General features: G+C 33.3%; 4 protein-coding genes and 1 long non-coding RNA gene across 10 annotated transcripts in view; 3 read left to right on the forward strand and 2 right to left on the reverse strand.

Annotated features, from left to right (window-relative positions):
• Positions 1–24: 24 nt before the first annotated feature.
• Positions 25–2607, reverse strand: LOC141524418 (transmembrane protein 104 homolog). Its single transcript, XM_074238287.1, has 6 exons — positions 2200–2607; positions 1734–1855; positions 1592–1676; positions 1172–1531; positions 925–1102; positions 25–852 (listed from the first exon to the last, which is right to left on the reverse strand). The coding sequence occupies exons 1-6, from the start codon at positions 2236–2238 to the stop codon at positions 167–169; spliced, it is 1470 nt and encodes a 489-aa protein (XP_074094388.1). The 5' UTR covers positions 2239–2607; the 3' UTR covers positions 25–166.
• Positions 2608–3238: 631 nt separating this feature from the next.
• LOC141524422 (actin-5C) lies at positions 3239–7170 on the reverse strand. Of its 2 annotated transcripts, none has more exons than XM_074238295.1 (3): positions 7043–7170; positions 4680–5439; positions 3239–4592 (listed from the first exon to the last, which is right to left on the reverse strand). In XM_074238295.1, the coding sequence occupies exons 2-3, from the start codon at positions 5418–5420 to the stop codon at positions 4203–4205; spliced, it is 1131 nt and encodes a 376-aa protein (XP_074094396.1). In that variant the 5' UTR covers positions 5421–5439; positions 7043–7170; the 3' UTR covers positions 3239–4202. The 2 variants fall into 2 exon arrangements, with proteins under 2 accessions (XP_074094396.1, XP_074094397.1); XM_074238296.1 differs by lacking the exon at positions 7043–7170 and adding an exon at positions 6041–6192.
• LOC141524428 (uncharacterized) lies at positions 7091–10415 on the forward strand. 4 transcript variants are annotated; one of them, XR_012478704.1, is made up of 4 exons: positions 7091–7230; positions 7408–8135; positions 8531–10012; positions 10112–10415. It is a non-coding gene; the product is annotated as an uncharacterized LOC141524428 (long non-coding RNA). The 4 variants fall into 4 exon arrangements; XR_012478705.1 differs by having other exon boundaries at positions 7408–7646; positions 7734–8135; positions 8531–10415; XR_012478703.1 differs by having other exon boundaries at positions 8531–10415.
• Positions 10416–11035: 620 nt separating this feature from the next.
• On the forward strand, positions 11036–11808 carry LOC141524427 (uncharacterized). The gene is made up of 2 exons (XM_074238306.1): positions 11036–11352; positions 11429–11808. The coding sequence occupies exons 1-2, from the start codon at positions 11336–11338 to the stop codon at positions 11721–11723; spliced, it is 312 nt and encodes a 103-aa protein (XP_074094407.1). The 5' UTR covers positions 11036–11335; the 3' UTR covers positions 11724–11808.
• A 132-nt stretch (positions 11809–11940) lies between these two features.
• LOC141524417 (uncharacterized) overlaps positions 11941–17079 on the forward strand; it is a 6390-nt gene continuing 1251 nt past the window's right edge. Inside the window, exons 1-3 of one of the 2 annotated variants that reach the window (XM_074238285.1) lie at positions 11941–12594; positions 15157–15645; positions 15722–17079. The exon at positions 15722–17079 is cut by the window's right edge and continues 1251 nt beyond it. In XM_074238285.1, coding sequence (XP_074094386.1) covers positions 15176–15645; positions 15722–16970 — 1719 coding nt within the window. In that variant the 5' untranslated portion in view covers positions 11941–12594; positions 15157–15175 and the 3' untranslated portion in view covers positions 16971–17079. Of the gene's footprint in view, positions 12595–13706; positions 14169–15156; positions 15646–15721 lie in introns of those variants that run through there. The other variant, XM_074238286.1, reaches the window with a different exon arrangement.

Genomic DNA, 17079 nt, shown 5'->3' on the forward strand with positions numbered 1-17079 from the left:
TTATGGATTTTATTTTTTATTTATTATTATTTCATTATTTTATTTATTAACGATAATATATATTGACTCAATTGTACGTTATGTTTGCGATTAAATAATAACAAATTAACTGAATTAAAAAAAAAATAATAATTAAAAAATTATTTATGAATAAAAAAAAAAATTATCAAAAATGACGTTCAATAAAATTAATAGTTACGAATACCATACAAACAACTGACCATATAAAAATTAACAACAACCAATTTCTGCTAACAAACGGACTATTGAATTTATTATTAATATTACTGCCGATAATATTTTTTCTTTCCCGAGCATGATAAACTAAAAATATCGGTATTATGTATTGAATACCCGCCCCAGCATATGATCCAGTTATTCCGACGAGAAAAGATAAATTTTTAGTTGACATCGCAACGATATACGGTGGAATTATTGCCAAAAATGGGAACACAAGTTTTCGAAGACAAAAATTGTAACTTTGGGTATTATTCAGACACAATGATGATAAATTATTTCTCAATGTTATTGCAATTATCGGGAAACTGGTTGACAAGGTAAATACCGGAAATAACGCAAGAAAGTATTCGATGATTATTAAAAAGATATTTGTGTTTTTGGAGCAGTCACCGGCGCCACGAGGCCCGAAATCCAGGGTATATAAATCATCAAGATGAACAAAAGAGAAAGCACCCGTAATGGCTAGTAATAAATAAAATCCCGCTATTAACGTATAATCGAAGAACAAGAAACGATTTAAGGTTGTTTTATTTTTAATTGGTGCTACTAGTGCTGGCAATGAATGATGGCACATGAAGGAATAAACGCAAGCACCAAAAAGTCCCGGGATTCCTAAAATATAATCAAAACTATTAAACAAAAAATTTTTTTTTCATTTATTCTATTTATTAAAAGTAAATTTACCATTGAAATTGGCAATTGGAGGCGATCCTTGAGGACCATTAACAATAAGAATTCTCAATGCGTAAATAATCATTATTGAAAATGCTAACCAACGCATTACTGAGGTTAATACTTGAAGGTATTTTGTTTTTTGAACATTGAAAAATACAAATGGACCAAGCATTAAAATAAAAGTTGTCTGAAAAAAATAATTATTTGATAATATTTGATTTTTTGAATCAAAAAATAATTAAAAATTTTTTAATACCAAAAATATTTGATAAGCATCAAATCTCGTGACAGATGAACCTTTCCAACAAGAAACATTATCGGGTATCGTATCATTACACGTCAAGTTTGACGGCAAATAATTGCAGGCAACATCTGCCAATGATTTCCCTATCGCAGCTGCGTAAATACTTAGATCTCCGTACAAATAGACCGCTAGACAAATGTAAAACATTGAAATTCCTGTTTTATTGAAAAACAGTGTCGCCATTTCGCCTATTTCTATTTTTTGGTTTATCGAGTAGAACTTGAACGACAGTTCTTCATCTTCGTTGCTACCCGAAGGCTCAACGAGCGGTCTTCCTTCAGACTCAGAGTTGTCTTCAATTCTTTCGAGAGCCTTTAAAAAATTATAAACTTATTTTTAATATAATTAGATAATATATACTTCACTACATACTTTTTTTCTTGTTTTAATCTGCTGCCAACTCTTTATTGCGTTTGCTGTGGCCATCGATTCTATCACAAATGTCACTGTAATAAAACTAAATAAAAATTTTAATTATAATTATTGAAATTTAATATGAATTCTTTTTATTTACCTGATAAAACCAAGAGCCGCAATAATTAAAGTTCCGAGGAGCCATCCTGCTCGACTAAAAACTGCTGGCAATGTTAAAGCTCCAGTTCCGACGATTAAATTAAAAATATAAATCAATCCGACCTAAAATTAAAATTTTTAAATAATTTTGCATTAAAAATTTTTGAAAAATATTTTATTTGTTTGAAAAACAATCTGTTGCTTTTAAAATTATTTATTATTATTGTTTTCATTGCAATTTATGACACTAAAATTGAAAGACGATTGCTAATTTTTTAAATAAATTAATTATAGCAAAAAAAAATTATTTAAAAAATTTGAAATACAATTTTTTTAAATATCTGTGCCTTTTTTTTAAGAAAAAAAAAAAAAAAAAAAAAAAAAAAAAAACGACAAGTGTCCGCGAATTTCCTTGTCATTGTAATTTTAGGTTAAGTATTGACAATAAAAAAATAAATAATAATTACCCCAGTGGAATATTGATCAGATGGATTTTGTTGAGGCATCTCGAGTGCCACGTTATTGTTTTATTTAAAATTAATGACATCGAAGTATTATTCAGTTCACTATCCACCAATTACTTGCAAAACATTCATGTTATCACATTGTTATTGTTATTGTTGTGTCACTTGAACTCGACTCATTGTTGATACAGTTTCGTTCCAGCGCACACATAAGTATGCTGTGTCATAGATATATTCTAATAAAATTTACTCTTTGTCCAGATTTTCCAAATTAATAATTAAATTATTTCCTTGACCGAAATTATAAAAAAAAAAAAATTAGTTCAAGCTAATTTGACAGGTGGTGTATTTTTATTTAATTTAAATTCTCTGATACTGTCAAAAATTTGGAGTATTATTTATCAAATAATTATTTTATCTCCAAGATAAGAAATTAAAATTTTTAAAACTAAGTTTAATTAATAAAAAGGATTTATAGTGTAAAAATGAATGACACACAAAATATACTGCAAATTGATTTGTTTTATTTAATGATGAAAAATTATATTATAAATAATAATTAAAAATAAAAAATATAAAGTCACATTTATGATCATTCATTGAAAATAATTTTATTGAATTGAAAATATAAACCTAATTCTTACAATAATAATAATAATAATAATAATAATAATAATAATAATAATAATTATTATTATTATTATTAAAGGTATACAAGACAAATCTTAGGATACGATATTTCATTGACATTTAATGGTAGTAAAAAATCTACATTGTAACTCCGGAAAACGCGAAAAATTGTACTAAAATTGTTACTTTTTTTTTTTTTTTTTTTTCTTCACTATCTTTTAGTGACTATATATGAATAACTTCTAATCAGTACATTTTGTTTCTGGATGGGAAGTTAGGAATATCTCTCATCAGCGAAGTAAAAATTCACGAGAGGAAGCTTTTAAATAAAATAAAAAAAAAAAAAAAAATTTTTTTTAAATTTAGGAATGCATTTCTATCGATAAAAACGTCGAATAATCACGACATATCGTTCCAGTCGATTAATTTTAGTTTATTTGTTTTTGTTATTAATCCAAAGAGTTTATTTTACTATCCCATAAGCCTAATGTAATCTTTAATTGTGTACGTGAGTAAACTTGCACAATATAATGGGAATAAATTATAATACTTTGGCTACGCATTTAGGGCGTCTTAAATTGTGTCTTTAATGCTTTCACTTATTTTCTTTTCTTATCACTGCCTTTTATTCGCTCTCTATTTAATTACTTCCCATATACTTCACCTCAACTTGTATTATCAATAATTTGAGCTGTTATTTTATTTTTGGAATTTCACTGCCCAAATCCCGTACAAAAAACTTGATTATTATTAATTAAAGTTTGTTTTTTTTTTGTTTATTTATTTATTTATTTATTTATTTTTTTTTTTTTACCTATCAGTGCATCTTAATTATAATACTAATATATTTATATATAATTATTTATTATATATATGCATGAAATAAACATTAATTAGCAATAGATTAATAGATTAAAAATTATGAGGCCCTGTCGTCGCTAGGAATGAAGCACACTCGAGAAACGAGGTAAGTCTTATGGAATGTTGTTTGTTTATTTAATTATTTTTTTATCATAAAGTCAAAAATAAATCATTACCTCCGTGATTATTATTATTATTATTAAATAAGTAATAATTACGGAGGTGAGGGCAGGAGGTAGTAGAAATACGTGAAAATGTATATAATAATAATTATTAATTATAAATAATAAATTGTATGAAAAAATAAAATTATTTAGTGAGGTGTAAAGATATCGGGGAAATAATAAATTAGAGAATAGCAAACTCTCTTTTTCTTAATCTTTTTCTCTCCTCCTAAATTTAACGACCAACCGTGTTGATGTGGGGATTCGGACAAATGATGATTAATGATGACAGTATGTAGTAATATTAAAATTATGTTGGTAAATGTAGTAAGTGCATGTTGATTAATACGCTTAGAAGCACTTTCTGTGGACGATTGATGGTCCAGACTCGTCGTACTCTTGTTTAGAGATCCACATCTGTTGGAAGGTGGACAGAGAAGCAAGAATGGAACCACCGATCCATACGGAGTATTTTCTTTCAGGGGGAGCGATAATCTTAATCTTCATGGTTGATGGAGCCAGGGCAGTGATTTCTTTCTGCATTCTGTCGGCGATTCCTGGGTACATTGTGGTACCTCCAGAAAGGACAGTGTTGGCGTACAAGTCCTTACGGATGTCGACGTCACACTTCATGATCGAGTTGTAGGTGGTTTCATGGATACCGCAAGCTTCCATACCCAAAAAGCTTGGTTGGAAGAGAGCCTCTGGGCAACGGAATCGCTCGTTTCCGATGGTGATGACCTAAAAAAAAAAAATCAATAAAATTTTTAATTAAATATTTGTCGTCAATTTTTTTTAATTTAAAATTTTTATTTAAATTTAATTTACCTGTCCGTCAGGAAGTTCGTAACTCTTCTCCAAGCTGGATGATGAAGCAGCAGTGGCCATTTCTTGCTCAAAGTCCAAAGCAACATAGCAGAGTTTTTCTTTGATGTCACGAACGATTTCACGCTCGGCGGTGGTGGTGAAAGAGTATCCTCTCTCAGTGAGGATCTTCATAAGGTAGTCGGTGAGATCACGTCCAGCCAAGTCGAGACGGAGGATAGCGTGAGGTAGAGCGTAACCCTCGTAGATGGGTACTGTGTGAGAGACACCGTCTCCGGAATCGAGAACGATACCAGTGGTACGACCAGAAGCGTAGAGAGAAAGCACAGCCTGGATAGCGACGTACATAGCAGGTGTGTTGAAAGTTTCAAACATGATCTGCGTCATCTTCTCACGGTTGGCTTTTGGGTTCAATGGAGCCTCGGTAAGGAGAACGGGGTGCTCTTCAGGTGCAACTCGGAGCTCGTTGTAGAAAGTGTGGTGCCAAATTTTTTCCATGTCATCCCAGTTGGTGACGATACCGTGTTCAATTGGGTATTTAAGAGTCAGGATACCTCTCTTTGATTGTGCTTCATCTCCAACGTATGAATCTTTTTGTCCCATACCGACCATCACACCTTGATGTCTTGGCCTTCCCACGATTGAGGGGAATACAGCACGGGGTGCGTCATCACCAGCGAATCCGGCTTTGCACATACCGGATCCATTGTCAACTACCAAAGCGGCTACTTCTTCGTCGCACATTTTCGTTTTATTATTTTATCTGAAATTTTTTTTAATTTATTAATATTAATAATTTTATTCAATTAATTTTTAAACATGTCAATTTTTTTTTTGCCGTAATTTATTTGTTAAAAAAGTTTTAAAAATTATCAAATATCTGCTAAATTAATTTTAATTTTTTTTTTTTTATGACTCCATAAATATTAAAAAACCAAAATTATTCAACAAAAAAAAAAAAAAAAAAAAAAAAAAAAAAAGTTTTTGAAATTAAAATAAATAAGAAAACCGATTGCCACGTCAGACAGAATATTTAATCGCGCCTCTACAAGCACTGCTTTACCACACCGGCAGACCGCACCCAGCCCCACCCAACCCCGACTCGTCTACCTCGGGATATTTAACATCACAAAAGAATCACCGGAATAAAACTATTAAACCCAAGACCCTAACCATCATTAATATTAATTAAAACGGTTGTTTATTCTATAGAAAAATATAATAATATATAATTTTTGATAGTTCCCAAACCGGCACCGGTAACCCGGCAGACCCACGCTACACAAAACAAATCAGTCACTCCATTCACTCACTAAAAAATAAAAAAAGAATTTCCTAAAACGAAAATAATAAAATAAACTTACATTAAATTACTTAAAAAAAATATGTACACTTAAAAGTGAGTCTGTCACTATAATCACGAGTTACACGGTTCTGTAGGTATCTACCACCTCGCACAGAATGTAGCAAGAATGATCGGCGAAGACTGTATTATATGAACCTCGATAGTGCAAACTCCCACCAGCGGTATATCCGGCACTAAGGGAGGGACACCCTCAACCAATCCAGTCGTTCTTTACCATATAAGGCAACTTACTGCCACCAGGGACTCGTTTTATTTCCTACCCTCCCCCCCCCTCCCTGATCCAACGCGACGCTGTCTCTGCGGCATCCAACACACAACATCATCCTAACTCCTAATGATGTATTCTTCCCCACCATGTCTTCAATAATAAACTTGCCTGATTCATTAACCACAATTCATCTGTACATTTGTGTACCTACATATATAATAATAATAATAATAATAATAATAATGTAATTGTACTGATAATTATTGGACCATCACCCATCTAAAATTAAAAATAATGTAAGCCTTTGATACTATCTGTTATCTATCCTCAAGCATTCTTCTTCATACACATGTCAAATTAATTTAACCGTCAATATATCTACCGGACGCGTTAAATTCACCTCGAGGTCAAACTGTACTCTACCAGTTTAATTATAGAACATGTCAACCACTTGAAGGAATCACCACTGCTACGCTGTACTCGACACCGGCAACCTGTCGATTATCACGAATTTTTTATGTTAAAAATTTATTGAAATTTGTTAATTAAAAATTCCCAGCAATTTAATAGTACTTTTAATTTGTCGATTTTATTTTATTTAATATAATTAATAAAATAAAAACCAAGCAAGCACATGGGTAAGCAACGCCCTGGCGTAATGGCGGATGATGCGGCCGGCTTTTTCGTAAAACTTAAGTTAGTTATTGATTATTATATTGTATTTTAATAATAATCACTTAAATAATTGGATAATTTTAAATTTTATTAATTATTGGATTAAAAATAACTTACCTTTTTACAGTTAAAAAGAAGAAAGGTCCTGGAGGATTTAAATGTTAGCGTAAGTGTCCGTAGGAACTATACTTCTGACAGGAGCAAGCAAGAGTCGTGACACGAGCGACAACGCGAGTAGGTAGTGAGTTACATGAATTAAAACGCAAACCAGCGTCCTTTTGGACTAGTCCTTGGAGGTATGGTCGGTAAGATTATGCCGGTATTTAAAATCCTTAAAAATAAATTAATTAACATGGTAAATTAGGAAGAAATTAGGATGAGTATTACGAGGGATTGATAATTTATCTAGAAAAAAATTTTAATCATCTGGATTATGACTCAACGGTATTTTTAATAAGTAATATTGATAAATTTAATTACAGCGAGACACCCCTGATAGTAAATGGACTCGTCGAGGCTCCCAGTATCCCCCCACTCTTGGATTTTCACCGGCTCTTGCCATATATGGGCATAAAACGTGAGACGCGCTCGGATTGGTCGTGCCATCAGCAAACGACTAGTTCCCCAAATACCGCTTCAAACTGTACGATATGAATAAAACGGGAGAGAAGATGAAATTTGTGCTGGAAAGATAAGGATAAAAAGTACCAAGGAGATACAGGCAATGACTCTCTACTCCTCTACGAGGAATATATACTGTATATTTATATATTTTTGTATTAGTTTGCTATAACTATAGCGTTTCCAGACTGACTCACTACTGTCGGACGTTGTTGGTCGGGGAAAAAAATAACCATTTGTACAGCTTCGGAATTATCTGATGACAACGGATACACATGAATTATTTTTCTTACTTACACATTACACATTACGTTTAGTCATTCAACTTTATATTGACTCATCAGAGGTTTATTTATAAAAAATATTTTATTTCAGATATAATACCAGACTGCTGATGCCAAAAGGTTACAAAAATTGCAAATCTGATCATAAAAACAGATGATTACTTCATATTTATGTTAAAAATTTTTTATCGCTCACTAATTAATTAATAAGTTAATAAAATAATTATTGGGAATTTTTATTCTCAAACTGAAGCTAGTTCATTTATCAATTGACGTGGTTTCATGTAATAAAAATAAATTACTTGGTAAGTAATCAGACTGTGATTCACAGCAAAATTGATATTAATTTTATTTTATTATTTATTCTAGTTTCGATCAATGGAATTTTAATTATAAACCATTTAAATTTATTTGACAATGTTTTATTCATGAGTTAGTAATAATAGTATTTTATTTTTTAGGAATTGTGTTTAAAATTATAATAAATTTAATCAACTGTCAATCGCGAGTTATTGATTAAAAAAAAAAAAAAAAAAAAAAAAATGGCCTTAAAATCGAAGGAGACTAATTATATTCTGAAGAATTCTTCGTAAATTTTTTTTTTTTTTTTTCTTCACCTAGAAAGTTTATTAATTAATGATTTATTCATAATAATTTTTAATAATGAATAATCAATAATTTGGAGTAAATATTTTTTTAGCCTTCAGGACAGCATCAAACCATCTGTCACAATATTAAATTACCAAGTCATAATATTTAATAACAATCCAAGTTTTAAAATAATTATTGAGTAAATCTCGGTATTGGAGTAATTAGACCAGAGTGACGTTTAAAAAAATAAAAACTGATATTGAAAAATAAGATTAGAAGAAATATAAGGCCAAGATGAGTGTATATAGTATATAATTAATCAATTGTCATGCGAATGGTACAACCAAAGCCGTACAATAAGGCCGAAGTCTACTCTAGCTTGTCAAGGTCGAGGTTTTAAGCATTACCGGCTGTAAGATTTCTAGGACAAGCCAGTAGTATGTAGGTATGAGTTATTTTTATACCTATTCGGTATAAAGGTTGTTTATTATGACCATATTTGTGACGATTACCACTCGGTATGTGAGTATGTAATGTCTAATTTGGTTTATTTTATTTTATTTAATTTAAGTGAAAAAGTAGGCCAGTGTCGAAATAAATAAATGAAAAAAGAACGAAAAATATTAGGTAATCAAAGATAAACAAAGATTAATTTAATATTTAAGAATGTGGCCTTGCACCTTACGTTTTCGAATCGATTGGACAAGTTCAATGTCGTGTAGGTCGAAAGTTGAATGGCCTAATCTAGACGCAGACATGCAACCCACCCGAGCAAGATTTTCCCAGTGTAAGCGACTACGCCCAAAATAAAATTAAATGGATTTTATGTATAACATATATTGTACGGCGTACACCAGATTAATTGCATCTACTCTTATGGGTTTATTTATATAAAAAGACATTTAGGAGTGTCAAGGCTATTTTACAGGCTAAAATACATATAACAGATGTGCTTCAGTAATTTTTGCATTATAAGATTTAATTAAATTGTCCTCATTTATACGCAACATTGTTTTCTTATTTATTTATAATTATTATACATTTTTTAAATAATAAATAATTTTTATAAATATTATCATTAAAATAATTGTTGCGTTAAGTGGCTTTTAAAAAAAACATTTAATTTTATTAAATTCTCGGATTTGTAATTGTGCCTTATCGCCAGATAAAAATGTGGTCAGAAAAAAATAAAACGAGGAGAATGAGTTTAAAAAGTTAAAACAGGGAAAAAAATATTTCATAATTAATATTAAAAGAATTTTAAATTATTTATAAAATATGTACAATACTAAAATAATATTTTTTCTTCTTTTTTTAAGGAAAAATTAGCGCTAAAAAAAAAATATATATATATATATATATATATTCCAAGAAATTTAAATACAATGTCATGTAATTTACTATCTATTAGTTGTCAATGAGCCAGTTATACATGATACCCACATCGTCCTCCTGGTTAACTGACCGACTAGTTTCTTGCCGACTTGTCCTCTCCATATTTGAATAAAATAAAATAAAATAAACAAAATTTGTTCTTGTACTCGGCGACCAGTCGCCGGCTGTTCACTATACCAACCGTTACGTTTTTACGGTATTTAATTTTTACCTAAAAATAGAATTAACGATAAGTAAGTAAAATAGGCCATTAACAAACCCAATATTTAATCATATCATTATTTTTAAATTACAGTTGGAGAAACTCATACCCATACCCAACTTATATTTATTATACTATTATATATAAAATAAATAAGTGTCTGTAGATTGTTGTGAATTGGTTTCACACGTGGCATACACTTGAGTAAAATCATCATGGACTAAAAAAATGAGATATCTTCACAGTATGAGAATCAAGGTCATGTAAACTTGCTATCCTTGTGAATCTCCAATTTAGTAAAAAAATTTATTAATTAATTACTTAAGAAACTATAAATCTAAAGTAATATAAGCTCATTTAAATAATCTCTGCAATTTCTTCTTTTTTACAAATAACTTTTAATTTAATTAAAAGAACAAACATATATATATATATATATATATATATATATATATATATATATATATATATATATATATATATATATGTATATCATGAATTTAATTATCGTAAAAGTACTTATGACTTTTTTCACTGTACGTGTAGAAAGTTGTTTAAAGTCTTGTCTTGTTAATTTGTGACGCATCCATGAGTACATACTGCATTCGGGTTAGTAATTCTAATGAAATGTGTCTATAGAGCAGCTATAGCTCACATCAGTTATATGGCATTTTATTATTTTAAAACCGAGCCAAGGATAGCAAGCGGGTTTTAAAAAATATATATGACAGCAATACGTCATTTTTCAAGTGATACGTCATATCACCCACAGAAGCGATGAGATAAAAGATAAAATATATTTTCATTTTACCTGTCATTGGTGAGTAAGAAATTTAAAAAAAATTTTAAACCAACTGGCGGCAACTTAACAAATCAACATTTCTTCTCAATACCACTAGCGCCATCTCTGCGAATAAAAATAAATTATTTAGACAGGTAAAATACGCATAGAGAGAGAAAAATTTTATTGTATGACAGAACACAACTAGCTGCTAGTGTATACATACATCTTGTCATCTTTGGTAACAAAAAAAAAAAAATTAATTTTATTTTATTTAATATAAACAATTGATTGTTTAATAAGTCAACGGATAAAATAATAAATTTATAAGTAATTGTAGAAGAGGAAATTATTTTTTATTCATCCAATAATTTATCTCTTGCATCGACATCTATTTACGGTATTAGCGATGAAAACAAAGTATCAATTGTGTCATAATCGCATATATTTATAGATAAGAAATATTGTTATGGCAAAATGATGCATAGAACGTGATAATTAATAAATTATATTAGAAAAGAAAATCCAGCAGAACAATGACACATTCAAGCAGGTTAGAATTATTATTATTTATTATTTATTACGCATCAAATAAATTTTTAATTTTAATTAATTTATGTAATTGACAGAAAACGTCTGAGGAGCATGGAAGATGAAAGCAGCGAGTTCATGCCATTGAGCAAAAGAATAAATAACCTTCATTTGAATGGATTTCCAGGTATTCCAGAAAATTACACTTCTTCATCAAACGACTCGGAGCCGTCGACGAGCTCTTCGTCCGGAAACAAACACCCAGTTCAAAACAACTTTGCAAGCGATTACAGACCCGATCTTAATGCCAATGATAATCCGCATTACTATGAAAGTAACAAATTACTGTATACTCTTAGCATGGAGAGAATGCACAGGAGATCTAATTTTTAATTATAATTTATAAATCAATAATTATGTATTTATTCTATGCATTTTATAAATAATAATAAATATCGGTGAATTACTTATTGTAAAAGATATTTATTTTTGTAATTAATATTATATTTTGTTTTATTATTTTTACAGGATTATTTATGGATGATAAATTCCAATTAAATTATGTAATAAGAATTTAAAATCCAAATTACGCGCGTAAATTGGAAGCTACAGCAACGCCAATTTATTGATACTTAAGCTCGGCTGTGATTGGTTTACTGTAAAATCGAGATTATCGAGATCACTGATGTATCAACGTAAGTTCGGAGATGGACATTTTTAAAAACAGAGTATTTATTAATTACAATTTTTTTATTTCATAAAAAAAAAAAAAAAAAAAAAAATTGCATGAATTTATAAAATTAAAAAAATGTGATTATTAATTAATTAAAGGAAGAGCTTCAGGGATGTCTGGCACTTGCAGACACTAAAGACAGGGGCGCAGAAAAGAGTGCTGACATGAGTGGAATCGCTGGCTGGACAAACAGAAACACATTCTAGTGTTGTCGGTAAATAAGCGTCCATAGAAATGAGAAAGTCGGCTTAAAGTAAATCGAGAGCACGAATGCCTTCCACAGCGTCGACGTTCGAGTTAGTGCCAGGTTGTGAAGCAGTACAACGTTTGAGAAGTTAACTGAATAACGGAAACTGTAAATTGTTTCCAGTGAGAGCGTGTTCTCGTTTATTCGTCACTTGGAGTGCCAGTCGTGGTGGATTCCTAACAGGAGTATACCCCAGTATTGGAGCCCAGTTACTAAAATAGTATCTTTTCTGACAGCTGCATAAGGTGAACAGCGATAACGTCAACGAAACTTTTGTTTCACAAGTAAGTATACGTATATTGTTATCTGTACAATAAATTCATACATATATATCTATTAAAATATGTGAGTAATTATTGTTATTGTTGTTGCAATAGGTATTATTACAATGTGTGTGTGTATGTGTGTTATATATTTTTAAAATAATTGGTGTAGTGCCGTCGCTTTCTCCCGTTATTTGACTTGAACTTGCCGTCACCGGAGCACCGGACGGAAGCGTGTTTAGTATCCGTATGATGTTTTGGTTTCAGGCACAATGATAGAACTTGTTAAACGTGAATTTACCGCGAAACAGTGGCCACCGAGCACCCACCCCAAGACACTAAAATCGTCGCGGGAACCTCATCGTGACTCTACGCTCTGGCTCGAGCTCTTTGGTGGGGTGGTTGGAGGTGCGGACAGTGGTTGAGAGGTTGGTGGGGTTGGAAATTGCGTGGTGGTGGATGCCCACCGTGGAGGTCTCCCAGAGGCCCCTCCGTAGCATCTCTCGTTCCACTCTGTTTTCTTCCCACCTTGTGTTACTGCTTTTGATGCCTCTGCTCATCTCCACCTTTGGCACATCTAGGTGGGGGTGTAAACAAATCCTCCATTCTTAATAAATCCAATCGTCCTATTTATTTGGCTATTACATCCAAATCATTTATCCTATTTACATTCATTCAGCTCCAGAAATCAGCATCCAGCTGACCAGCAAGACTCTTCCAGGGAATTTCAATGCTATCATTATTATTTTCATCAACAATCCCGTAGTCATTGTCATTATTATTATTATTATTATTATTATTATTATTTTTTTATTTTTTTTTTTTTTAAGGCTTTCATTAAAGGGCCACGTCATTTTTATAAATAACAAGTATTTTTATTCTAAAATGGCGGCTATGATGACGTGGAAATATTGGAGTTTTGTATGCCGCTCATAGCCAACGCCCGTAGCCATTGAAATATAAACTTTTATGGGCATTGATCCATAAAATAAAATAAAATTAAATTAATTTTAACAATTAATTACAACTCAGCAGCTAAAAAAAAAAAAAAAAAAAAAAAAAAAAAAGTAACAATAATCCATCAATTATTGTAATTGTTTACCAATATATATATATATATATATATATTGGTAAACATTATATTTTTTTTTATTTCAGTATTTTAAAATATTGTAGTGGTATATTGTACTGCGCAGTTGTTCCGCTTGGCTCGTTATTACGTCACGGCGTGACTATAGCCACTTGCAGTAGATGTTCTGGGCAACGTCTCGGAAACGTCGTTGATCGTTAAATATATCCAGTAAAAATTAGTGAAACCCGTGAGATATTTATTAACAAATGTATGAAGCTTATTAGACGTTAAAGAACAATTTACCGTAACAGTGTGTAACTAAAGTTGTAGATATAAATAAATATCGGTGAATCCAGTGCGTAGAAGGTGAAGGCAAGGCGTACCTTTGGTGATCGTGTGGCGTTGTTGGGTCTGAGTGTCACCAGCTTACAATGTGATGACCAAGTGTCGCTAGGATGAAGTGATCGTACTTTAGCAACCTCCAAGACTCAACTCCAAGGGCGTACGAGTGGATTTACACTAGGTTACTACTGTTCTTGGCTTCGGACATGTCTCCCTCTCCCTTCTCATTCTCGGGATCGCATGGGAGTAGTATCCCTTCTTTCTTGGTATCCCCCTACCCGTAGTTCCGCCACCACTTAAACTCTACACCCTTCCTTCCTTCCTTCCTTCCTTTTTCCGTTCTTCTTTTAATTCTTCAGATTTAATGCTGATTCTAATACTTAATTTTCGGCAAAAAACGGCAAACCTCAAAGTAATCCAATTATTCGATCAACATCTTGCTCAGTAGGTACTTGGGGTACTTGCTGGTCTTGAATTCTTACTCGATGACATCATCGCCAAATGGTAGCCGAGTTTTTATCAATAGTAGTAGATAAATAAAATATCTAATTGAATTGATTTCTATTAAAAGGTAGCTTAGGTGGTACCGTGGTGAATATAAATAAATATTTCCCACTCATTTAGCCCCCCGGGTGTAAAGTAAAGTCTCCCACACTCTTTTAGAGGATAAATTGCTCCCACCCTGAGCTCAAATCCACGTGTTGGTATCATTGTGACTTTTAACCCCTACCCTTTGTCAAATACCGATGCCGGTGATGGAGTGGGGTTGATGTACTCTCATTCTCATTCTCTCTCCCTCGTTCTCTCTATTATATCTCGATCCTAAATAACTTTGGTGAACACTCTCCCTGCTACTCTTTACTCCTGTCTGTCGACAGGGGGGAAGCAAGACATTGGTGGCGGGGGAGGACAACTATAAGGAATAACAACAAGCTCAAGAAGTAGAAGTAGAAGCTCAAGAGGTGGTGGATGATGATCATGTGACGGAGGGGGGTTGCATTTCTGACTACCCCACTGCTTTCCCACCATGTAACATTACTGAGAGATGGAATTTTAAATAAAACTCCCGTGTTTGCCGGGAACATCTTTTACAGCCCATTTAAATTAAATATAATATTTTATTTTACCAAAAATTAATTTTATTATTAATAATAAATTTATGATTACAGGTTATCGGACAACAGCAAAATGAATTTCACGCCTTTTCCCGGTTTTACCGCCGGGTCATTGCCCACGGGGGCTGTTCACCAGTTCACCACCAAGTTCGCCCAAAATATTACTGCTGGGGGACAAGTGGTCGGTGTTTTGTCAGGAGGCGAGGGTGGTGTTCACTACTTGAGACCGGTTGATCCCAACGGATTTACAGTAGCAACCCAGGGTGGAAATAACCAACAGCAGCAGATAATAACACTACCTATCACAGTACCTGGCAAAGATGGTACTCAGCAGCAGCAGACCGTCCAAATTCAAGTTGTAAACCCAACAGTCACCCAGGGTGGCAATAGCGCTGACCAGCCCAAGTATCACATCGCTCCAATTTCCCTGAGCCAGTTCCCTCAAGGCGCTGCTACTGTTTTGACAGTCGCGTACAGTCAACAAGGAGCTGATGGCTTACAAATTCAAGTTTCGCCTCAAAATACTGTCGCTACTACCCAAACGTAAGTTTATCATCATTATAAATTTAATAAAAAAATTTTAATATGATTTACTAATTGGAAAATTTTTTTTAAACAGATCCGAACAAACTACACAGAGTACCTCGACGGTAGTAACGAGTACGGCGCAGCAGACTATCCAGCAAGCTGTTCAACTACCAAATACACCCGAAGGTCTCACAGTTGTGGCTCAAATTCCCCAAGATTTAATTTTACGAGAAGCTATTGACTCTAAAGACGACATTAAGGAGGGTACAACTCCGGTAGCTTTGATAAAACGCGCTAATGTTAAAAACCAGGGTAACCAGAGCGGTGATGAATATATTACGTCTATGCCAGCAACATGGCAGAGTTTAGCAGCACCAGGCTCTGCAGTGGCAGACTATCTCTCTCGACTACCAACGAGCACTCTTCCATTAAACTTGCATCATTTTCTGAAGTTCTCTGCAGAGACGATAAAACGTGAGTCGACTATTGAGTCGAGTCCACTCGGGGCTGACGGTCTGGAGGCGGGTAGCGCGGGAGCTGGTGACCAAACTGTACAAATTACAGTCGCCAGTGGAGAGACTGAAATAATTCCTGACGTTCCTGAGGAACAAGAGTCTGGTACCAAGCCCAAGAGGAAGAAGAAATACAAGAAGAAGCCACCCAAGCCCAAGAAGCCCAAGCCAGGCCAGGTCAGCATTGTAACCGCTCTTGATGGCACCACGCTCTTCTGTTGTCCGCAGTGCAACATGGCGTATCCTGAAAAGGAGTTGCTTGAACAGCATCTCATTGGTCACAAGATTGAACGGAGATTTATCTGTGACATCTGCGGTGCTGGATTGAAGCGCAAAGAACATTTGGAGCGCCACAAGTTGGGTCACAATCCCGATCGGCCGTTCATTTGTTCTGTCTGCATGAAAGGGTTCAAACGAAAAGAGCATTTAAATTTACACTTTGTTATTCACTCTGGACAAAAGACAGAGGTTTGTACCGAGTGTGGAAAAGCTTTTTACCGCAAAGACCATTTAAGGAAACATGCGAGATCACACTTGGCCAAACGAGCGAAGGAAGATCCACTTAATACCGGTGACAATACTCAGACTCAGCAGCAAAATGAACAATCCCCACAGAATCAGCAAGTTGATATGCAGCAGCAGACCGCGCTACCCGAGCTTCAACAAATTCAAATTCAGGTTGGCCAAGGGTCACAGGCTCAGATTCACCAGATCGCTGTCTCTGAACAGTCCACTGTTGTGTTACCCACTGCCGCTGAAACGGGAGCTATGACAATGCTGCATCATCAGCAACAGCAGCAACAACAGCAACAAAAACAACAGCATTAGCAGCAATTGACCGCCCTGAGCGGGACTGGGCGGTATTTTCGGTTCAATCATCAACGGGCTAGGGGAAAAGCCGCATAGAAAGTTTTATTACCCCAGTAATTTATCGTGA

Source organism: Cotesia typhae, unplaced genomic scaffold (assembly GCF_013202065.1).
Source record: "Cotesia typhae breed Kobodo isofemale line unplaced genomic scaffold, CoteBio_Ctyphae contig_22, whole genome shotgun sequence".
Lineage (NCBI taxonomy): Eukaryota > Metazoa > Arthropoda > Insecta > Hymenoptera > Braconidae > Cotesia > Cotesia typhae.